The following is a 23,894-nucleotide window of genomic DNA, read 5'->3' as shown; positions in this document are numbered from 1 at the left end:
CATTCTGCGTGGTGGAACCAGTGTCATGTGGATGCCAGCAGGAGCTCTGCTCACCCGCCTCGCAGTTATGGCTTGGGCTATGCCTGGGCCCATGGGAACCACGGCCAAAGCAACAGAGCACTTTTCCAGAGAGTGGGGACCCCGCGGAGCTGTTCCCTGAAATCACTCTCCCCCACATTCTCGGCCAGCCACTGGAGAGGCAGATTTCTGAGGTGCCCTTGGGCCCCGACGGGCAGCTGGGACCTCTCTTTGCCCACAGCAATCCCCTTAGCAGTTACCACAACACCCTAACAGGTGTCTTACGCACTCTCTCCTGGGCCAGGCTCTGAATTTTCCAAGCCTCCCATCCTGCTTCCCTTTGCCCAAGTCTGAGAAAAGCAGTTCCAAGTAACCAAGCAGCAGCCTGAAGGATTTACCACGAAGAAACTTCTGCTAATTTTTCATCCTTTTTTTTTTTTTTAAGATTTATTTATGTGAAAGTCAGAGTTATGGAGGGAGAGGGGGAAGAGAGGGAGAGATCTTCCATCCTGTGTTTCATTCCCCAGATCCCAGATGGTCACAAAGGCCAGGGCTGGGCCAGGCCAAAGCCAGGAGTTTCATCCTGGTCTCCTGTGTGGGTGGCAGGGACCCAAACACTTAGGCCATCTTCCACTACTTCTCCCAGTCCATTAGCAGGAAACTGGATTGGAACTGGAGCAGTCAGAACACAAACCAGTGCCCATATGGGATGCTGGGTTTGCAGGCAGTGGCTTCACCCACCACGCCACAGTGCCAGCCCTGATATTCACCATTCTTAAACAATTTGGAGCCAAGTTCCCTGCGACGGTATGCTTTGCTGCACTTTCAACAGCATTCCAGTAACTCTGAAGGTCTTGTTACCTTCTAAGCGCTCACCAGGATCACGCATAAGTCCCCACTGACACGGTATTCTAGGCTTTTCTGTGCCTACCCTTGGAAGCTCTTCCAGCTACCCAGTTGCCCCGCTCTCAGCACAGCGTCTCCCCGCAGTGCGCTGCGTGCTGCTGTAACAGAACACCTGAGTCTGGTACTTTATTTAGGTCACAGGCGTGGAGACTCAAGAGCATGGTGCCAGCATGTTTGGTTCTGGAGAGGGCCCGTGGCAGACAGGATCACCACGGCAAGAGTGTGTGCAGAAGTGAGGAGGGGCTCGGGGGAGGCGTCTGGCTCCCTTGGACAACCCATGCTCACGAGGACTGACCTAGTCTCATGAGACCTGAGTAAATTCTGCCATGAGGCAGTGCCCTCAGTAAAGACAGACAAGACCTCACACAAATGTGGGACTGGTTTTAAACAAGGGTGCAGAGACCATTTGTCAGGGAATGAGTTTGTGCCCCTCCCCCACACCACATGAAGCTCTAACGTCCAACATGATGTATTTGGAGACAGGAAATGAAGCTATAAGGGCGGGGCCTAACCCACTAGGGCTGGTGCCTTCCTAAGAGGAAGATACCAGAGCCCTCTCCCCAACATGAGGGAGGACCTGGGGCAACAGCTGGCCCTGGCAGCCCAGGGAGAGTCCTCGGGGAACCAGACACGCTGGACCGTAGGCCTCAGAACCACGAGCCTCCCAGTCTGGTGTTCTGTGTGGCCGCCCATGCTGACTACCGCACAGTTCAACTGGGAAAGAGAAGTCTACTTAATGAGTGTTGCTGGGAACACTGGGTTTACTCACACAGCATAAATCTGGACCGAGGCGCTGGCAGCTGCTGACTTACACCACACAGAAATTAGTTCAGAGTAAAGACCAACAGGTAAGACATCAACTCAGATGAAAAGACAGCACGCAGCTCCCTCACCTGGGATTTTAGAAATGGTTTTTCACATATGACACCAAAGATGCAGGCAACAACACAGAAACTGGAGCTCCCCGGGGACACGGTCACGGGAATGAGACCACAAGCGGGAGAAAGCACTGGAAAATCAAGTAGCTGATAGGGGCCTAACACCCAAAACACAGAACAAAAACCCCTACAATTCAACGATACAAAACACAGAAACCAATTTAAAAATAGGCAAAGAGGGGCCAGCGCTGTGGCGTAGCTGGATAAAGCCCTGGCCTGCAGCACCAGCATCCTATATGGGCACCGGTTCAAGTCCTGGCTGCTCCATTTCCAATCCAGCTCTCTGCTGTGGCCTGGGAAAACAGTGGAGGATGGCGCAAGTGCTTGTGCCCTGCACCCACATGGGAGACCCAGAGGAAGCTCCTGGATCCCGGTTTTGAAATGGCTCAGCTCCAGCCATTGTGGCCATCTGGGGAGTGAACCAGCAGATAGAAGACCTCTCTCTCCATCTGTAACTCTGCCTCTCAAATAAATAAGCAAATATAATAAAGGACCCAAACACATACAGTGCGTGTACACTAATGTTCAAGCCAACATTATTCACAATCGTGCAAAGGCAGAGACACCCAACTGCCCAACAATCAAGAACACACGGTCCTCAGAGTGGAATATTATTTAGCCATAAAAAGAATGGAGTTTGATTCAGGCTCCATTACTAGAGGAACGAAGCCAGACACGCAGAACGTGTATTACAGATCACACTCAGTTGGGGTTCCTGGGAAAGGGAAACTCAGAACCAGCAACTGGAAGGGGAGGAGGTACTGCGTACTAGGTCCCGAGCTTGTGACTGGGAGAAGAAAACAATTGCGGGAGCAGTGGCAGCTACATTTGCACTGTGAGTGTACTTAGTGCTCTACGCCACACTGGTTACAGTGGTCAATTTTGTTATATAGATTTTTCCCACAACAAAAAAGGCATTTTCAACTCTGTGAACCAAGTTTGAGTGATGTAGTGTCAATTTTTGCTTAGAAACTGTAGAAATATGCCGGTATTGGAGTTCTCTGTAGCTTGAATTTCTTGCACTGAGGAAACGGCACAGATGTTAGGAGTACAGTGGCTCTCCAGCGGGGCGCCATGGTACAGGGGTTAAACCACCCTTGTGATGCCGCATCCCATATCAGAGTGCCCGTGTGAGTCCCAGTTACTCTGCCTCCATCCTAGCTCCCTGCTAATACACCAGAGAACCAGACGATGGCTCAAGCATCTGAGTCCCTGCCCATGTGGGAGACCTGGATGGAGCTTCTGGCTCCTGGCATCAGCCTAGTGCAGCCCCAGCTGCTGCAGCCATGTGGGGAGTGAACCAGTAGATGGAAGGTCTCATTCTCACTCTCCCTCTTGCTCTGTCACTCTGCCTTTCAGGTAATAAATAAATCTTGGGAGCCAGCACTGTGGTGTAGCAGGTAAAGCTGCTGCCTGCAGTGCCTGCATCCCATATGGGCACTGGTTCGGGTCCCGGCTGCTCCTCTTCCGATCCAGCTCCCTGCTGTGGCCTGGGAAAGCAGTGGAAGATGGCACCCACATGGGAGACCAGAGAAGCTCCTGGCTCCTGGCTCTGGATCGTCCCAGCTCCGGCTGTTGCAGCCGACTAGTGAACCAGTGGATGGAAAACCTCTCTCTCTCTCTCTCTGCCTCTCCTTCTCTCTCTGTGTAACTCTTTCAATTAAATAAATAAATAAATCTTTAAAAATAAATACATCTTTTAGAAATATTCCCCAGTGTGTCTAAAACAAAACATTAACTCAGCAGCAAAGAATCTTTTTTTTTTTTTTTAAAATCTGATTTTTTTTTTTTTTTTTGACAGGCAGAGTGGACAGTGAGAGAGAGAGACAGAGAGAGAGAAAGGTCTTCCTTTGCCGTTGGTTCACCCTCCAATGGCCGCCGCTGCAGCCGGCGCACCGCACTGATCCGATGGCAGGAGCCAGGATCCAGGTGCTTTTCCTGGTCTCCCATGGGGTGCAGGGCCCAAGCACCTGGGCCATCCTCCACTGCACTCCCGGGCCACAGCAGAGAGCTGGCCTGGAAGAGGGGCAACCGGGACAGAATCCGGCGCCCCGACCGGGACTAGAACCCGGTGTGCCGGCGCCGCTAGGCGGAGGATTAGCCTATTGAACAAATCTGATTTTTTAAAAATTTCACTTAGGTATTGGAAAGCCAGAGTTACAGAGAGAGACAGGGACAGAGAGCCAGAGATCTTCCATCCTCTGGATCGGAAGTGGAGCAGCCAAGACTCGAGCCCACACTCCTCTGGGATGCCCACGTTGTGGGTGGCAGCTAATGTGCTGTGCCAGTGCCAGCCCCAGAATCTTGGTAGGTGGAGACTAAAAGAGCCTCTTTTCTGCTTGCTTTCCCCTCGCAGCTTTTCTAAAGTGAACATGCACTGCTCTTGAGTTAAGAGTTTTGTTTAACTGGAAGACACGCCCTTTGGCCCTGTGGCATGGGGAAGTCCTTCCTGAGGTGGGTCCTCTGGTGCTGGCACATGTTGGAGCTGTGCCGGAAGGCCTTCCCACACTCGCCACACTTGTAGGGCTTCTCCCCCGTGTGGATCCTCCGGTGCTGGATGAGGTACGTGCTCTGGCTGAAGGCCTTCTTGCACTCACCGCACTCGTAGGGCTTCTCCCCGTGGTGCGACCGCTGGTGGTGAATGAGTCTGGAGCTGTTGTGGAAGGCCTTCCCACACTCACACCGGTAGGGCTTCTCCCCGGTGTGGATCCTCCGGTGCTGGATGAGGTGTGTGCTCTGGCTGAAGACTTTGCCGCAGTCATTGCATTCGTAGGGCTTCTCTCCCGTGTGGCTTCGCTGATGTTCAACAAGCTTGGTTTTTTGAATGAAGGCTTTCTCACATTCGTTGCATTTATAGGGTTTCTCTCCAGTGTGAATTCTCTGATGCTGGATAAGGTTGGAACTCTGGGTGAAGCCTTTGCCACATTCCTTACACTCAAACGGCTTCTCTCCAGTGTGAGTCCGGCGATGTCGAATGAGAATGGAGCCGTCACTGAAGGCTTTCCCACAGTCGTTGCATTTATAGGGTTTCTCCCCAGTGTGGATTCTCTGGTGATAGATAAGGGAAGAGTAGGCGCTGAAGTGCTTCCCGCACTCGTCACACTTGTAGGGCTTCTCCCCAGTGTGAATCCTCTGGTGCTTCATGAGGTTGGGCCTCTGGTTGAACGTCTTCCCACACTCCTCGCAGCGATAGGGGACCTCGCCTGAGTGCATCCTGCGGTGGGTGATGAACTCACAGCTCTGGCTGAAGGCCTTCCCGCACTCGCCGCACTTGTAGGGCTTCTCATCGCTGTGCAGCCGCTGGTGCTTGGCGAGGTTGGCGCTGTACCGGAAGGCCTTCCCACAGCAGCCGCAGCAGTGCAGCCTCCTCCCGCCGGGCAGTCCCTGATCTTGAACAAGCACGCAAGCACCGATGGCTTCCCCAGGGGCCCGAGCTGTACTTGGTTTCTTTGACCTATGTACACGCTTATGGTTATTGAGGTATGACCTCTGTTCAAAACTCTGCTCACATACGTCACACTGATGAGGTCTCTGACCAAGGACAGGGCTCGCACCCAATGCGAGGCTCTCCCCAGATTCCCGGCTATGCTCCTTGTCGGGCAGTGTGACCGGCATGGGGCCTCTCTGACCCACTGGTCTGTCCAGGTCCTGCTCCATCTCTCTGGCATGGTCATGGGCCCCTCCTGGCTCCCGTCCTCGTGGAGTGAGTCCATCCAGTTCTTTCCTGTTAAACGTCTCTCCTGAAGTCAGCTCCTTATACGCAGCCCTGGCCCCACGAGCTGCAACAACAAGCAGAAAGCTAGCAGTCATTGGTCAGGCACTGGGAGGGAGGCAGAGAGGCTGCTGACCAGCTGGGTCATCTCCAAAAGTACCAGGAGCGGTGGAGAGCAGAAAGCCTACAGCTCAGAGACTGAAGGACCTCCCCAAGGGCCACAGTCACGTGGCAGTGCCAGAGCCAGACCAGCCCCCTTTCACACTCTCCCTGGCCGCCTGTGTGGGACTACAGGACACCTGTCCTTGCTACGCCAAAGGGACAGAAGTCACAGACTTCACAGCTCATGGGAAACAGAACAGGGCAGGATCCGGGGCCGGCGCTGTGGCGCAGTGGCTTAAAGCGCTGGCCTGAAGCAGCGGCATCCCATATGGGCGCCGGTTCTTGTCCTGGCTGCTCCTCTTCCGATCCAGCTCTCTGCTGTGGCCTGGGAAAGCATTAGAAGATGGCCCAAGTCCTTGGGCCCCTGCACCCACATGGGAGACCTGGAAGAAGCTCCTGGCTCCTGGCTTCGGATCAGCGCAGCTCCAGCCATTGTGGCCATCTGGGGAGTGAACCAGTGGATGGAAGACCTCTCTCTCTCTCTCTCTCTCTTTCTCCTTCTCTCTCTGTGTAACTCTGACTTTCAAATAAATAAAATAAATCTTTAAAATAAATAAATAAATCTTTTTTAAAAAAGGAAGGACCCCAAAATTCACAGAGGACATCTGACAGACAAAGCACCTGAGCCAGGTGAGTCTAAGCCCACCCCACAATCCACGACAGGAAAACCAGGAGGACCGGCAGTGTGGGCTGGCGCTGAGCAGCGTCTGACGACCCCTCTCTCAGCCGGGCAGCCCACCCACCAGAGGCTTCTCTGTGTGTCAGGGGAGCAAGCACAACACTGACAGCAGTTCCTGCCCAACCTGACTGGAGATGCCACGTGGCCATCACAAGCAGAAGCAAAAATGAACTATGCTGTATTAGCGTGATAGGGCACTGGCAGCAACACAGACTGGACGGTGTCCAGTAAACAGTGACAACACTCACCAAAGACGCACTGGTGGGGCCGGAGCTGTGGCACACACAGCAAGTTAAGCTGCTGTCTATGATGTCTGCATCCCATGTGGATGCCAGTTCAAGTCCCAGGTACTCCACTTCCAATCTAGCTCCCTACCAACACACCTGAGAAAGCAGCTGATGATGGTCCAAGTGCTTGGAGCTCCTGGTTCCGGGATGTGGCATGGCCCAGACCCTGCTATTGCAGCCACGAGTGGATGGAAGATCTCTCTCGCTCTATCTTTCCTTCTCTAATTCTGCCTTTCAAATAAAAAAAATAAATCTTTTGTTTCTTTATTTGAAAGGCAGAGTTACAGACAGAGTAAGGGAGAGACAGAGAGAGAGGTCTTCCATCCTCTGGTTCACTCCCCAAACGGCTGCAATGGCCAGAGCTGGGCCAATCCGAAGCCAGAATCCAGGAGCTTCTTCCTGGTCCCCCAAGCAGGTACAAGGGCCCAAGCACTCAAGCCATCTTCCACTGCCTTCCCAGGTGCATTAGCAGGGAGCTGGACTGGAAATAGAACCGGCATCCCTATGGGATGCCAGCGCCGCAAGAGGATACTTAACCCACGATGCCACAGCGCCGGTCCCAACAAATAAATTTTTAAAACAAAGCAAAACAGATGCCTTGTTGGGGTGGGCATTAAGAAGCAGGTTAAGCCACTGCTTGTGATGCATGCATCCCACATCAGAGCGCCAGGTTCTCCACTTCCAATCCAGCTTTCCTGGGAGCAGCAGACGATGGCTCAAACGCTCGGACCTTGCTCACCCCATGAGAGAGACACAGATGGAGCTCAGGCTCCGGGCTTAGGCCTGGCCCAGCTCGGATGTTGCAGGCATTCGGGGAGTGAACCAGCAGACGGATGGCCTCTGTCCCTATCTCTGTCACCCTGCCTAGCAAGTAAATGAAAATAAATAAAACATAAAAGAGATGCCGTGCAAGAGTCCAGACAGACCACCCAAAGGGCCAAGCAACCAGAAAGACCCCATGGGCAGCAGGAAAGCAACCGAAGGGCCTAGGACTTGTGGGGAGCTGGACATCATCTATATCGCGATCAGGAGGATTTTTTTTGTAAAATTTCTCTAAGCTGTATAGAAAAGAAAAATTCCGATATTCTGAGCCAGAAGACCCTCTCTAGGACCTCACGAGAAACACGCAGGAAGATGACCGTCAGCACTGCCTCAGCTGAGAGAGCGACTGTGACCCACAGGCCCACATCTCTCTTCTCTGCCTGCAGCTGGCACCAACTCAGCCTTCTCGGAACTGGCTGTGTGCAACACTCCTGGGCATTCTCCTCTGTGACACCGCCCCACCCCACCTTCCCAGACCTCCCCTCTGAGCTGCCCGGGGCTTCAGCAGAGGCCACTCTCAGGCCTCCTGTACTCAAGTCTCGGGTCAGTAACCAAACACTGCTCAAGGGCTGGTGGGGGAGGGGGACAGTTCCACTCACACACTGAGCCGCTGGCTCCCGGGCGCTTCTGCCCCACAGAGCCCCGCAGGTCCAGGACCCATGGCACGTCTCCTCGCTCCAGCTGCGAGATCAGCCCAGGCTTGGGACCTGCAGGACCTGTTCCTGGAAGGAGACAGGGCCGGAGGATGGCATCAAGGACGCAAGGCTGCACTGAGAGCTATCTTGCTCTGGGGCTGCAGGGGAGAGGAAGGTGGTGTAGGAACCCCGGATGCCCTCTGCAGGGGCTGAGGTTGGGCTAGGGGTGGTCACAAGGATGGGGGCTGACTCGGGGGGCGGGGGCGTCCCTGCACCTCACACCCTCTCCTCTTCAGAGACCAGGTCTGCTCGGGCACATGTCTCTGAGCCCAGGGATGAGGCCCCCAGCCCAGTTCCTGCTGAGCCGTCAGTCCCCAGAGGTATTCCAGGAGCCGGGTCCCAGTGGTGGGCCTTACCCAGTGAGATCAGGTTCTTGTAGGTCTCCAGCATCACATCCCGGTACAGGCCCCTCTGAGCAGGGCCCAGACAGCCCCACTCCTCCTGGGAAAGGAGGACAGCCACATCCTCAAAGGTCACCTCTGCCTGGAACAACAGGTGCCTACTAGTCCCAGAGGAGCCGGAGTGGCCACAGCGGGCAGTGGCAGGGGCATGCAGGGTCACCCTCCTCTGGTGTCAGGGTTTGCCCCGCAAAGCCCCAGGTGGAGTCCCTGGAAAATCAGAAAGGCAGATACTCACCTGGGGCGGGGCAGATGGGAACAGGGCCGCCATCCCCCGGGGCAGCGGGCGAGAGCCTTCGCTCGGTGCTGAGGGAGGAGGGAGGGGCACAGCCTTCGTTTGGTGCTGAGGGAAGAGGGAGGGGCACAGAGAGGCCTCGTCAGGTCCCGTCCTGCAATCTCAGGGCCCTTGGTGCTGCACAAACGGCCCAGCCTGCCACCCCTGCAACGGCCGAGGGCCCTGGCCATCGCGACTCGCGCCACTGGCCTCCCACCTAGGGCTGCCCTCCCCAGCCCCGGCCCCACTGCCCACCTTGTGGACAGGCAACCTGCCAGTCATCTATTAACCCTCCACCCGGTACCCCGTGTTGTCTCATTCAGCAGGTAGATGACGAGACTCTTTTTTTTTTTTTTTTTTTTGACAGGCAGAGTGGATAGTGAGAGAGACAGAAAGGAAGGTCTTCCTTTTGCCGTTGGTTCACACTCCAATGGCCGCAACGGCTGGCGTGCTGCGGCCGGCGCACCGCGCTGATCCAAAGGCAGGAGCCAGGTACTTCTCCTGGTCTCCCATGGGGTGCAGGGCCCAAGCACTTGGGCCATCCTCCACTGCACTCCCGGGCCACAGCAGAGAGCTGGCCTGGAAGAGGAGCAACCGGGACAGAATCCAGCGCCCCGACCGGGACTAGAACCCGGTGTGCCAGCGCCGCTAGGTGGAGGATTAGCCTATTGAGCCAAGGCGCCGGCTGAGACTCATTTTCATGGAAGAGCAAAGATAAAATGTTAGGTGCTAAGAAATAAAAAGAGGCTTTGGGGCTGGTGCTGTGGCACAGCGGGTTAAAATGCTGACATCCCATATGGGCAGTGGTTCAAGTCCTGGCTGCACCACTTCCTATCTAGCTCCCTGCTATGGCCTGGGAAAGCAGTAGAAGATGGCCCAAGTGGTTGGGCCCCTGCACCCACGTGGGAGACCTGGAAAAAGCTCCTGGCTCCTGGCTTCAGATCGGCTCAGCTCTGGCCGTTGCAGCCATTTGGGGAGTGAACCAGTGAATGGAGGACCTCTGTGTGTGTGTGTGTGTGTATCTACCTCTCTCTGTAACTGTCTTTCAAATAAATAAAATAAATCTTAAAAAAAAAGAAAAAGAAAAAGAAAAGCAGGTTTCCTAGGGACAGGCACTGTGAAGCTGAGGGTGAAGCCATCGCTCGGGACACCCAAATCTCTGACCGGAGCGCCAGTTCAAGTCGCAGCTCCTCGAGGCACTTTCAACCCAGTTTCCTGTTGATGTACCAGGGAAGGCAGTGGATGACAGCACAACTACTTGGGCCCCTGCTACCCATGTTGGGGTGCACATGCAGCTCCTGGCTCCTGGCTCCTGGCTTCAGCCTGGCCCAGCCCCAGCTGCTGTAGACATTTGGGGAATGAACCAGCACATGAAAGTGTGTGTGTGTGCCTCCCTCTCTCTGCCTTTCAATAAATAATAAATTTTTTAAAACACACACAATGGGGGCTGGCACTGTGGTATAGCAGATAAAGCCGCCGCCTGCAGTGCCAGCATCCCATATGGGTGCCAGTTTGAGTCCTGGCTGCTCCACTGCCCATCCAGCTTTCTGCTATGTCCTGGGAAAGCAGTGGAAGATGGCTCAAGTCATTGGGCCCCTGCACTCGTGTGGGAAATCAGGAAGAAGCTCCTGGTTCCTGGTTTCACATCAGCTCAGCTCTATCTGGGAAGTGAATCAGCAAATGGAAGATCTCTCCTCCCTCTCTCTCTCTCTCTCTGCCTCTGCCTCTGCCTCTCTGTAACAGCCTTCAAATAAATAAATAAAATCTTAGAAAAGAAAAATAATACACACAATAGGAGCAGGCATTTGGCACAACTATTAAGCTGCTGCTTGGGACTTTGCATCCTAATCCAGGGTGCCTGGGTTCCAGTCTCAGCTCACTTCCAATTCCAGCTTCCTTGCTAATGCAGACCCTGGGAGGCAGCAGGTGATGGCCCACGGACTAGATACTCTGCCTCCTGTGGGAGACCTAGATTAAGTTCTGGGCTTGTGGCTTCAACCCGGCCCAGACCTGACAACTGTAAGCACCTGAGGAGTGATCAAGCACATGGGAAGTCTCTGTCCTTCTGTCTCATGTCTCTCTGTCTTTCAAATAAAAGTGAAAAAAAAATCCACACAATAGAAGACAAAGAGCAAAGACAATGCATAGAATATAAAAATCACAAGACTAATAGAAACAAACCCAAACAGATGAGTAATGGTAATAAATGAGTTGAACTCACCCACCAGGTATGCACGACTCTGTGGTAAGATGCACACGATACACTTATCTGTCCTAAAACCAAACAGCATAGAAAAGCTGAATATAGAAAAGACAGATGAGGCAAATGCTAATAAAAACAAAGCTGTGTGGTACATACCTCTTCTGAACCTTGAATGTTTTTAATTGAAGTATGAAATTTACAGAGAAAAGTCAGCAAGCCCTGAGAACACAACTCAATAGATGATCAACTGCACACACCTTGGAAACAGCACATGTGCACACACACACACACACACACATATACACACGGACACGCATACACACATACGCATATATAACATACATTCACACACATGTACACACATACAGACACAAGCATACACATATATAAAATACACAGTGCAGGTCGGCGCCGCGGCTCACTAGGCTAATCCTCCACCTGCGGCGCCGGCACCCTGGGTTCTAGTCCCAGTTGGGGCGCTGGTTCTGTCCCGGTTGCTCCTCTTCCAGTCCAGCTCTCTGCTGTGGCCCAGGAGTGCAGTGAAGGATGGGCCAAGTCCTTGGGCCCCTGCACCCGCATGGGAGACCAGGAGGAGGCACCTGGCTCCTGGCTTCGGATCAGCGCAGTGCGCTGGCTGTGGCGGCCATTTGTGGGGTGAACCAACGGAAGGAAGACCTTTCTCTCTGTCTCTCTCTCTCTAACTCTGCCTGTCAAAAAAAAAATACACAGTGCATACATACACAGGTACACACGTGCATGCACACATACATGCATGCATATACACGCACCCACACATATAACACTGCACAATACACATGTACACACATACACATGCCCACTTATATAACATGCACATTGCACACTGCACATGTACACACATACACGCATATACACATGCATGCTGCACACATGCACACTTATACACATATATAACATACAAGCTGCACATACACACAAATATACATAAAGATACATGCTGCATACACATATATACACACTCACAGATGTAATGCACACCTATGCATATACTCAAATATGTAACATACACACTGCACACATATATACTACACACATATGTAACACACACCCACATATGTAACATGCATGCTGCACACATACACATGTATGCATACATATAACACACTGTACATATGCACATGTGATATGTATGCTGCACATGTATCCACATATTACACACATACACAAACATACACACATATGCACTACATACATACACAACACACACTCACACACATACACAGATGGAAACAGGTGGAAATGGATCCAAAGAAGGCACCTAAAGAAAATGTGCAGCTTTAATGTGCTTATGTTACGAGAGAAGGAAATATGTGACCTAAACATTAAGTGGAAACCAAGCAGAGAATAAGTAATTCAAGGGGGAAAAGAGCATAAAGAAAATACAATTTAAAGAAACAAAAACTTGCTGGCCAGCGCCACGGTTCACTAGGCTAAATCCTCCGCCTACGGTGCCAGCACCCTGGGTTCTAGTCCCGGTTGCTCCTCTCTGCTGTGGCCCAAGAAGGCAGTGGAGGATGGCCCAAGTCCTTGGGCCCTGCACCCCATGGGAGACCAGGATAAGTACCTGGCTCCTGCCATCAGATCAGCGCAGTGCACTGGCCGCAGCGCACCAGCCGCAGCGGCCATTGAGGGGTGAACCAATGGAAAGGAAGACCTTTCTCTCTGTCTCTCTCTCTCACTGTCCACTCTGCCTGTTAAAAAAAAATTTTTTTTTTTTTAATCTCCACAATGGTTCTTTAAAATGCTAATGAGGAATGGCTCTGGCTCAGTGGTTAAGACAAAGGTTGGGACACCCACAGCCCCTACCAGAGGGTCTGGGTTCCCTGGCTCTGCTTCTGATCCCAGCTTCCTGCTCACGTGCACCCTAGGAGGCAGCAGGTGATGGCTCACGGACTGTGGGAGACCTGGATGGAGCTCTAGGTTCCTGACTTCAGCCTATCCCAGTTCCAGCTGTTGCAAGCAACTGGGGAGTGAACTAGCAGATTTTCAAATAAATTATTTTAAATAATGTTTTTAATTTAAAAGAAAATGTTAATGATAAAATATACATATGGGGGCATGTGTCTGGCACAGCAGTTAAGATGCCACGTGAGGGGCCGGCGCTGTGGTGTAGCGGGTAAAGCCATCACCTGCAGCGCTGGCATCCCATATGGGCACCAGTTCGAATCCCAGCTGCTCCACTTCTGATCCAGCTCTCTGCTGTGGCCTGGGAAAGCAGTAGAAGATGGCCCAAGTCCTGGGCCCCTGCACCCGCGTGGGAGACCCAGAGGAAGTTCCTGGCTTCTGGCTTCTGATCAGCACAGCACCGGCCGTAGTGGCCAATTGGGGAGAGAACCAGCAGATGGGAGACCTCTCTCTCTCTTTGTCTCTGTGTAACTCTGACTTTCAAATAAATAAATAAATCTTAAAAAAAGAGAGAATGATAAAGTGAACTGTATAGAAAATTCAAGAGTATCAATTCATTGTCAAAATGAGCTCAACAGCATTGCACGTATAAGGTCAACACAGACTAATCAATATCAATTCCATAGACTAGAAATCAACAAGCAAAAGCCACATTTACAACAGCTACAAAAATTACATAGTAACTAAGAAAAAGTCTAACAAAAAATAACCCAGGGACTGGCACGGTGCTGTAGTGGGTTAAGCCGCTGGCTGTGATGCCGGCATCCCATGCAGGCACCAGTCCAAGTCCCGCTGCTCCACTTCCGACCAGCTCCCTGCTGTGGCCTGGGAAAGCAGTGGGGGATGCCCAAGTGCGTGGGCCTCTGCCCCCGTGTGGGAGACCCTGATGGAGCTCCAAGCTCCTGGCTTCAGCCTGGCTCAGCGCTGGCTGTTGCTGCCATTTGGGGAATGAACCAGTGGATGGAAAATTTCTCTCTTCTGCTCTGTAACTCTTTCAAAGAAAGTAAATAAATCTTTAAAAAAATATAAATAACTGATATGTCAGACCAAACTATAAACTTCAATGAAGGATTTTAAAAAGACCTATGGAGAAACATATTTATAAATAGAGGGACTACACATCATAAAGATATCAGTGTTCCCCAAATTAACCTATTCTGGGTAATTAGAATAAAAATTACAGGACATGTGAAACCTGACCAAAATGACTTTAAAATATCATATGAAAAGGGGCCGGCGCCATGGCGCAGTAGCTTAATCCTCTGCCTGCAGCACCGGCATCCCATATGGATGCTGGTTCACGCCCTTTCTGCTCCACTTCTGATCCAGCTCCCTGCTATGGCCCGGGAAGGCAGTGGAGGATGGCCCAAGTCCTTGGGCCCCTGCACCTGCATGGGAGACCCGGAATAAGCACCTGGCTCCTGGCTTCGGATTGGCACAGTTCCAGCCGTTGCGGGCATTTGGGGAGTGAACCAGCGGAGGGAAAACCTTTCTCTCTGCCTCTCCCTCTCATTGTAACTCTACCTCTCAAGTAAATAAATAAAATCTTTTTAAAAAAAAAATCATATGAAAAAATAATGACCCAGAGGACGGGTGTTTGGCACTAGTTAAAAAGCCACTTGGGACACCCGAGTCCCTGACTGGAGTGCCTGGTCTGGGTCCTGATCCAGCTTCCTGCTAGTGTGCACTGGGCGTGGGAGGCAGCAGGTGATGACTCAAGAACCTGGGCTGTTGCCACCAACAGGGGAGCTGGATGAAGTTTTGGCTGGCCCAGCCCTGGCTGCTACAGGCATTTCAGAAGTAAACCAAAGCATAGATCTGTTTCTCTTTGTCCGTCAGATAAGGTGAAAAGAAGTAATAAAAATAAGTAATAACAAGAGGCAGGCCTTTAGCCCAGCAGCTAAGACACCAGTAAAGATGCCCACATACTACAGAGTATTTGGGTTTGACACTCCACATAGCTCCAGCTTTCTGTTCATACAGACCCTAGGAGGCAGTGGCAATGACCCAAGTAATTGGAGTCCTGTCCTCACGTGGACCTGGAATGCATGCCCAGGTCCAGGCTTCCGCTCACTCCAGTCCCAGGCTGTTGCAGGCATCTGAAGACAGGATCAGCACATGGGCTCTCTCTCCCTCTCCCTTTCTCCCTGTGTGTGTGTGTGTGTCTGCCCCTCAAATAAACAAGAAAAAAAGAATGATCTGATTAACCAGGGCAACACCAAAATAGGAACAAGGGAGGCAGGATGTGCCCTACCAGATATCAAGACCTAGGCTCCGGAAACGAAAAGTGAAGTGCAGCGGCCAGCGCTGTGGCACAGCAGGTGAAGCCCTGGCCTGTGGCACGGGCATCTCATATGGGCACCAGTGTGAGCCCAGCTGCTCCACTTCCGATCCAGCTCCCTGCTAATGCACCTGGGAAAGCAGTGGAAAATGGCCCCTGCACCCACCTGGGAGACCTGGAAAAAGCTCCAGGCTCCTGGCCTGTTGTGACCATTTGGGGAGTGAACCAGCAGATGGAAGACCTCTCTCTCGCTCTCTCTCTCTGCCTCTCAAATAAATAAATAAATCTTAAAAAAAAAAAAAAAAAGTGAAGTGCCAGCATGGGAAAACGGATGATGGAAGACGCACAGACAAATCAGAGTCAGTGGCAGTGAAGAGGAGGCACAGTGTTCACACAGGTTTCCAAGGGAAGCAAAACTAGAGCCATGATTTCCATGGCACTGCACTGAAAATCATATTTCAGGGAGGCTGGAGACCTAAATGTTCAAACAAAACAAAAAGTCTAATACAAGGAAAGAATGACTCCGGCCCCCTGCAAAAAGCCTCAGATACCAGAAAATTAAAAGTGACAGAATGAGAGATTTTACAGACATATGTAACAAAAGATAAATATGCAGAATATAAAAAGAATCTTAAAAAGAAAAAAGCCACTCAAAAATAAAAATGCAGGGGCCAGTGCTGTGGCATAGTGGGTAAAGCCGCCACCTGCAGTGCTGACATCCCAAAGAGGTGCCGGTTTGAGTCCCAGCTGCTCCACTTCAATCCAGCTCTCTGCTGTGGCCTGGGAAAGCAGTAGTCCTTGGGCCCCTGCACCTGTGTGAGAGACCAGGAAGAGGCTCCTGGCCCCAGACTGGTGCAGCTCCAGCCGTTGTGGCCATCTGGGGAGTGAACCAGCTGGTCGAAGACCTCTCTCTCTGCCTCTGCCTCTCTGTTAACTCATCCTTTCAAATAAACAAATATATTTTTTTAAATTTATTTGAAAGGCAGAGCTACAGAGAGGCAAAGACAAAGAGATAGGTCTTCCATCTGCTGGTTCACTCCCCAGATAGCTGCAATGGCCAGAGCTGTGCAAATCCAAAGCCTGAAGCCAGGAGCCTCCTCCAGGTTTCCCACACAGGTGCAGGAGCCCAAGGACCATCTACTACTGCTTTCCCAGGCCATAACAGAGATCTGGATCGGAAGTGGAGCAGCTGGGACTCAAACCGGCGCCCATACGGGATGCTGCCGCTGCAGGTGGCGGCTTTACCCACTCCGCCATAGCACCAGCCCCCACATAAATCTTTAAAAAAATAAAGAATGCAAATTTTGGCCTGGTAAATCACAAATAAAGATATCAAACATCTGAAGAGTTTCGGTATCATTAAGAATTAAAGAAATGAAAAGTAAAACATGTAAGACATGTTGAAAACATGAGGAAACATGGAGATTTCAGAGTGCAAGACAGAGGCCGGCACTCTGGCACAGGCTAAGCCTCTCCCACATGGGTGCAGGTTCAGTCCTGGCTGCACCACTTCCAATCCAGCTCCCTGCTAATGCACCTGGGAGGGCAGTGGAGGATGGTGCAAGGGCCCAAGCAGAAGACACTCCAGGCTCCTGGCTTCAGCCTGGCGCAGCCCTGCCCGTTGTGGCCATTTGGAAAGTGAACCAGCAGATGGAAACCCTCTCTCTCTATTTCTGCCTTTCCAATAAACAAATCTTAAAAAACAAACAAACAAAAAAGCGCCCCCGATAAACGGGTGCAGTCACCTGGGAAACCTATCAGGAACTCAGTTCTAAGCAGGTGTCACAGAAATTCTCGCTCCTGCACCCATGCCCAGCTCTACCTAAGAAAAAGCCCTGGGGCTGGCGTGGGACAGCGGGTGGCACCAGCACCAGTATCAGAGTGGCAGTTTGAGTCCCGGCTGCTCTGGTTCCGATACAGCTTCTGGCTAATGTGCCTGAGAAGCAGCAGGAGACAGCCAAAGGACGTGGGTTCAAGACCCAGACGGAGTTCCTCGCTTCTGGCTTCGGCCTGGTCCAGACCTGGTTATTGCAACCATTGGAGAACGAGCCAGCGGACTGCTTGACTGCCTGTCTCTACCTCTCTGTCGCTTTGACTGTACTAAACCTTCAACAAGAAAAACGACTCAACGTCCATCAGAGGGCTGGGCAAGGCCACCGCAGTGAAGGAACGAGCGACATCAACGCCGTCCTCAGGTACAGAGCATCCCGTGGATGAGAAAATGGGCCCAACACCCACGCATGACGCGTGGAAGCGAGATGAGCCCAAGGGAGGCTGTCAGGAAGCAACAGGACGGAGTGATTTCACTTCAACAACGCTTTATTTCTTAAAAGTGCAAAACGAGAACTGGCAATCCCAGTCGCTGATGTTCATGTCTGTACTTTCTTTTAAAATTTACTCATTTTCTTAAAATACGTATCGAAAAGCACAAGATGATGGGGCAAATAAGCAGGCTTCAGACCTTGAAGAGGAGCGAAGTCTTGGAAGGCCGGTGAAGAGCAGGGCCCAGCGCCCGGCGACGCCGACAGCGGGAGCGGGGAGCCGGGGGCCGCGGCGGGCACGGGCGCGGAGCTGCTCGGGGAGAATGCGGCCGGCCCACGACCCTGGGGACGGGGGGCCCGGCGGGCCCAGGGCGGAGAATGCGGCCGGTCCACGACCCTAGGGGCTACGGATCGCAGGCGCCGCAGTCCCCCGCGCCCCGGCCGCTCCCACACTCGCCGCAGCGGCGCCCACCGCAGGCCCGGCCAGCCAATCAGAGCCGAGCCGGAACTGACGCCAGGCCGCGCGCCCCAGCCGCTCTAGGAAGCGGGCTGCGCGTCTCGGTTGCCCCATCGAGCGGCGGTCCGAGGCCACGACGCCGAGGCTCCGTCCGGACTGGGTGACCCGCTCCACGGGTCACAATCCCGGGAACCCTGAGAACTCCCTCTCCGGTGAGCCAGGAAGGCACGAAGGTCGGGCAGCAGGAACACCTCTCAGGGCCAAGAGGTTACTGGCCAGTGTGTGAGTGTTCAGCCCACTACCTCCAACACCTGACCACTGCAAATGCAGCGCAGTGTCCAAGCTAGAGAAGGGCCCTTGGATTCCTACACAGCTCCGGAACCCACCTTGCCTGGGAGCAGCCTTCTGTCGCTTCCCAACAACCTGGTTGCAGCAGGGAGCCCAGCCACAGGTGAGCCCACACCGCGAGGACTTGACACCACCCCCACCCCCAGAATCTCCTGCCATCCACCCACCTCAGGCCACCCCGCACAGCTACCTACAGGCCCTGCTCAGGTTGAGGCTAAGGTTAGGGCCTGCTTGTTGTGCTACCTGACGTCTACCCGCCTTCCCTCCCACGGTCAGCCAATTGGGAGTCACTTCACTGATAGTGCAGATCTGGGGCCTCTGTTCCCCGCAGGCTTCGCTGCCGGTCAGGATCACGTGCCAGCCAGCGCCTGTGCCTCCAGTTCTAGGCAGAGGCCAGCTCTCAGGTGATCTGGCACCCACAGTACATGCACCTGAAGAACCCATCTCTGAGGGGCAGTGCTGTGGCATAGCAGGCTAAGCCCCAACCTGTGGCAGCAGCATTCCATATGTGTGCCAGATCAAGTCCCTGGTGCTCCACTTCCGATCCAGCTCTCCACTGACTTGGGAAGGCAGTGGAAGATGGCCCAAGTGCTCGGGCCCCTGCACCTATGTGAGACCTGAAGCAGATCCTGGCTCCCAACCAGCACGGCTCCAGGCACTGCAGCCATTGGGGTGTGGAAGACCTTTCTCTCAGCTCTCCCTCTCAAACAAAATCTTACAGTGTTATCTTTAAAAAAAAAAAATCTGTGTTCAGCAAAAGGGCCAGCAATCCCATTATGCACAGGATTGGGACCTGGACACCCAGAATCACATCACCATCAGCTTGGATGTCAAGAATGGCCCAGCAGTGACCCCTCACTCAGTACCACCATGGGATGCAGTCCTGTGCAATGTCAGCTTCAGCCTGCTCCTAAAGGCTCATAGGTGAGATGATCGAGTGGATGGTGGCACCAGGCCAAACCCTCCTGAGCAGGACCCCAACCCCAAGCTCTCTGAGCAAGTCAGGAACCACTGCTAGCTTGTCACCTGCGGGAGCCCCCACCACCTGAGGGCAGTGTGCTTTCAGCCGTGATCCAGGGACACATGCCTGGATGCCACACAAGGCACCAGACTCAGGACTGCACACACTACAGATCACAGGTCCAGCGTGCTGGGTCCCTTGTGTCGGGAGGAAGCCCCGGCCCAGGGCACTCTCCCTTCGAAGCTTCCAGGGGTCTACTCCAGTTTCCTTATCTGTGAACCCAGAGGCTCCAGAAGCCTTCCCTCTCACAGCAGAGGTGCACAGCCAGGTGGTAGAAGGGCAAACTTTATTGAGCCCGTCACCCCTAGTTCTCTTTCTCCTGTACAGTCTTGGTTCCACGGAGGCGCCCTGTCCTGCGGGCAGCGATGAGACCCACTTTGCGACCAGCAGGGGCATCCCTGCGGATAGTAGAGGGTTTGCCTATATGCTGGTGGTTGCCACCTCCAAAAGGATGTTCCACAGGCTGCAGGCAGAAAACAGTGTTAGCACAGGTGGCTGCACCTGGGGGGCCACACAAACCACCACCCAGCGCCTCCCACTGTGGGCACCCCCCAGAAAGGACTGTCCACCCCCACCCAACCTTATTTCTGGGTTACTTACATTCATGGCCACACCCCGCACACGTGGCCAGCAGTTCCTCTTTGCCTTATATTTGTGGTAGGCACGGCCAGCCTTCAAAATGGGCTTGTCAATGCGGCCACCTCCAGCCACCACACCTGTTGGGGAAACCGGGCACTTCAGGGGTGTTATCACACGCTTCCCAGCACCACAGGGCCCAAGTCACTGAGAGCATCCCCCCGGCTGAGCCCTGCCAGTGCTCGCGCCCCACCCCAGCCCTGTGCTAACCCCTCTCAGCACACACATACCAGTAAGGACCTACAGCACTGCCAAAGCAAAGGCCCCACCCCCCAGCTCCAGGAGCTCCTTGCACCTTCTGAGTTCTTAGGGGAGCCAAGGCCCTCACCCACACCACCTAGGACACGAACTGATCTAAAGTCTGCAGAGGGGTCACAGCAGGTAAAGTTGCCACATGTTATGCCGGCATCCCATATGGACACCAGTTTGAGTCCCAGCTGCTCTTCTTCCAATCCAGCTCCCTGCAAACGTGCCTGGGAAAGCAACAAAGGATGGCCCTAGTGCTTGGGCCCCTGTGCCCACATGGGAAACCCGGAAGCTCCTAGCTTCCAACTGGCCCAGCTCCAGCCATTGCAGCCACTTGGGGAGCAAACCTGTGGATGGAAGATCTTTCTCCAACTCTACCTTTCAAATAAAAAGTTTTAAAGGAAAAAAACGAAGCAGGGCCGGCGCCACGGCTCACTAGACTAATCCTCCGCCTAGTGGCTCCGGCACACCGGGTTCTAGTCCCAGTCGGAGTGCCGGATTCTGTCCTGGTTGCCACTCTTCCAGGCCAGCTCTCTGCTGTGGCCAGGGAGTGCAGTGGAGGATGGCCCAAGTGCTTGGGCCCTGCACCCCATGGGAGACCAGGAGAAGCACCTGGCTCCTGCCATCAGATCAGCGCAGTGCGCCGGCCGCAGCGACCATTGGAGGGTGAACCAACAGAAAAGGAAGACCTTTCTGTCTCTCTCACTGTCCACTGTCAAAAAAAAAAAAAAAAAGGCAAAACCGTTTCAGAGAAGGGGCCAGCACTGCAGTGCAGCACGTGAAGCCGCCACTCGCGACACCAGCATAGCATGAGTGCAGGTTCCAGCCTGGACTCCAGTTCCAATCGCGCTCCCTGCCATGTGCCTGGGAAAGCAGAAGATGCTCCTACCAGACGTGGGAGACCCCTGGCTGCAGCCTGGCCCAGCAGACGTAGATCTGTCTGTGCCCCCTGCTCTGTAATTCTACCTTTCAAATAAATTGTTCATTTTACAAGCACCTGCGCAGGCCTGAGTGTTGCCAAACAATGAACAAACCTGGACTCATGCTTTTTCACTCATTAAGCGTCTTCAACTAAGTCAGAACCCTGACCTTGTCACCATTATCTTCCCAGAAAAAAAATAACTGTTAGACCCTGGAATGGAGTCACACAACCATCTGCCAAGTTCTAGGTAACTTGGTCCCAACCTCAGTCAACCCGCGTGGGCGATGAAACAGACGCTGTCCCGCCCACCGCACAGCGGTGGCCACCAGGCAGTCGGGCTGCGGGCTCAGCTGCACTCACCGACCACAGCTCTGTTGGCAGAAGAGATGACTTTCTTGGAGCCCGAGGGCAGCTTCACGCGGGTCTTCTTGGTCTCGGGGTTGTGGGAGATGACGGTGGCGTAGTTCCCGGACGCCCGGGCCAACTTGCCTCGGTCCCCAGGCTTCTCCTCCAGACAGCACACGATCGTCCCCTCGGGCATGGTGCCCACGGGGAGGACATTGCCGATGTTGAGCTGGGCTGCACGGGAGCGGGTGCCCGGCGTCAGCGCAGCCCCGGGCAGCGCGCCCGCGCCCGCGCCGTCCCCAGGGAGGGCTCACCCTTCTTGCCGCAGTACACGAACTGGCCCGTGTGGATGCCCTCGGCCGCGATGAACAGCTCCGTCCGCTTCTTAAACCGGTACGGATCCCGGAAGACCACCTTGGCCAGGGGCGCGCCGCGCCCCGGGTCGTGGATGATGTCCTGCGGGCCGGAGCGGCGTGAGTGCCGAGTGCGGGCAGGGCGCCCCGCGCCCCCCGGCCGGCCGGCCCTACCTTCACGATACCCTTGATGTAGCCGTGCCGCTCGGCGAAGTCCACGGCGCGCAGGCGAGCGGCGCCCTTGCGGTGCTTCACGTGCGCGCGGAACACGGAGCCCGCGCCCTTCCTCTGCCCACGGATCACACGGCCCATGGTGACGCGGCTGCGGGAGTTTCAAAGTCAGTGCCCAGCCGGCCCGGCACCCCCCACCCCGGCCTCAGGACCCCTGCCCCCGCGCCCGGGCACGCCAGCGCGTTCTCAGGAGACTCGGCCGGGACCCCGGGAGGGCCCCCAAGGGACAGATGGCGGCGGATGGCGACCGGGCCTGACCACCTCACACACCCTACCTTTCCACAGGCGCGGCCGAAAGAGGAAGCTCGCCGCCGCGCACCGCCTTATCTTCCGGGGCGGAGCCAGGGCCGCAACAGCTTCCGGGCGCGGTGCACACTGGGACTTGAAGTCCCTCCTGGTCTCCGCGCCGGCGCACTAGGGAGGCCTACCAGGCTGTGCGTGCGTGTGGACGCTCGGCCCGGAGCTGTGGAGGCGGCGCCCGGCGGGTCCGGGGCTCCAGGCTTACCGGGGGAGGGTCCTCGGCGTAAGGTGGAGGAGCTGGAGGCCGACACGGGAACGCCGTGGTTTCCTAGCGGGAAGACGGCTACAGACGTCCACCTCCCGCCAGGACGGCTGCTCCTAGAGCGTGTCCACGCGTGGGTCGGCCCTGCGGGCCGGGAGGTCCTGGTCTCCGGGGGCGGAGGGGTAACAGGGGTCACGGTTAGGATGCGGGGACCCCTGGAGAAGCGGGCGGCGTCTTCCCGCCCCCACCCCCGCACCTCCCCTCCGCGGCTCGCAGCAGGTGAAGCGGGGGCGCTGGGCGAGGAGGACGCGGGGCGGTCAGGGGTGCACGTGGAGAGGGTCGGGAAGGGCAGGCCCGCCCGGCCCTGCCTGCTGCGTGCGCTGATGTGCGGGGCGCCCGGTGTGTGAGGGGGAGGGCAGCTCCTGCAGTCAGGTAGGACCCTCCGTGGGCGGAGACAAAGATGACACCACGAGGGGAAAGGGTACCGTGTGGCCACCTGCTGAGGTCCCCCTGCCCCCACCAAGGCGTCACCACGCCCCCGCCCTGATTAACCTCAGGCTCATCACAGTGATTGCGACCTCCCCCAGAATCGCCACGACAGATCTGAACAGGCCCCTAATCCCAGCAAGCTTCCGTCTTCTCCATGGGACGCCCCTCCCCACCCCGGGGATACCGCTGCCCACCGTTGCAGCGTCAAGGTACAGCTGTGGGGCCTGTACTTCCACTTAGAATAAGGCTTGCTTGCTTGCTTAATAAAAACTTAACTCCAGTGTGTCCCAGCACCAAGAACCTGGACACCCATTTTCTGGTAACACATGAGGCCCTGCGGAGAGGCGGCAGGGGAGGGGCGGTGTGGGGAGCAAACCAGACTAGACTGAGTTACTGGAATTAAGACTTATTCTATGCATCTGCTCTCCCACTGTGGGGAGCAAACCGGACTAGACTGAGTTACTGGAATTAAGACTTATTCTATGCATCTGCTCTCCCACTGTGGGGAGCAAACCGGACTAGACTGAGTTACTGGAATTAAGACTTATTCTATGCATCTGCTCTCCCACAATATGGCACTGGGAGAGAAGTAAACAGCTTCCGCACAGCTGCCTCTCACCAACTTGACAAGCTGCAGGACTTGCTACTGATTGGAGGAGAGCAGCGTACTCGGCGTGTGGGCAGCCGAGTTGGGATTGGCGGAGGAGGACTATAAAGGAGGAGAGAGACGGCATGCACCAGGAACATCTAAGGGGAACATCTAG

General features: G+C 54.5%; 2 protein-coding genes across 4 annotated transcripts; both read right to left on the bottom strand.

The window, feature by feature from the left end:
- Positions 1-446: 446 nt before the first annotated feature.
- Positions 447-18,112, bottom strand: ZNF34 (zinc finger protein 34). Of its 3 annotated transcripts, XM_008251911.4 has the most exons (6): positions 17,781-18,112; positions 11,113-11,165; positions 8,856-8,960; positions 8,576-8,702; positions 8,124-8,246; positions 447-5,641 (listed from the first exon to the last, which is right to left on the bottom strand). In XM_008251911.4, exons 3-6 carry the CDS (start codon positions 8,886-8,888, stop codon positions 4,251-4,253), a joined length of 1,674 nt encoding a protein of 557 aa, XP_008250133.2. In that variant the 5' UTR covers positions 8,889-8,960; positions 11,113-11,165; positions 17,781-18,112; the 3' UTR covers positions 447-4,250. The 3 variants fall into 3 exon arrangements, with proteins under 3 accessions (XP_008250133.2, XP_051685498.2, XP_069931805.1); XM_051829538.2 differs by lacking the exon at positions 11,113-11,165 and having other exon boundaries at positions 17,781-17,983; XM_070075704.1 differs by lacking the exons at positions 8,124-8,246; positions 8,576-8,702; positions 8,856-8,960; positions 11,113-11,165; positions 17,781-18,112 and adding an exon at positions 6,799-8,116.
- Positions 18,113-19,675: 1,563 nt separating this feature from the next.
- RPL8 (ribosomal protein L8) lies at positions 19,676-23,422 on the bottom strand. Its single transcript, XM_002723469.5, has 6 exons — positions 22,415-23,422; positions 22,083-22,230; positions 21,870-22,011; positions 21,571-21,789; positions 20,007-20,122; positions 19,676-19,869 (listed from the first exon to the last, which is right to left on the bottom strand). The coding sequence occupies exons 2-6, from the start codon at positions 22,218-22,220 to the stop codon at positions 19,711-19,713; spliced, it is 774 nt and encodes a 257-aa protein (XP_002723515.1). The 5' UTR covers positions 22,221-22,230; positions 22,415-23,422; the 3' UTR covers positions 19,676-19,710.
- Positions 23,423-23,894: the final 472 nt, after the last annotated feature.

This window comes from Oryctolagus cuniculus, chromosome 6 (assembly GCF_964237555.1).
Source record: "Oryctolagus cuniculus chromosome 6, mOryCun1.1, whole genome shotgun sequence".
Taxonomy (NCBI): domain Eukaryota; kingdom Metazoa; phylum Chordata; class Mammalia; order Lagomorpha; family Leporidae; genus Oryctolagus; species Oryctolagus cuniculus.
The sequence above is the reverse complement of the archived record's forward strand: the minus strand, read 5'-3'. Positions and strand labels throughout refer to the sequence as shown.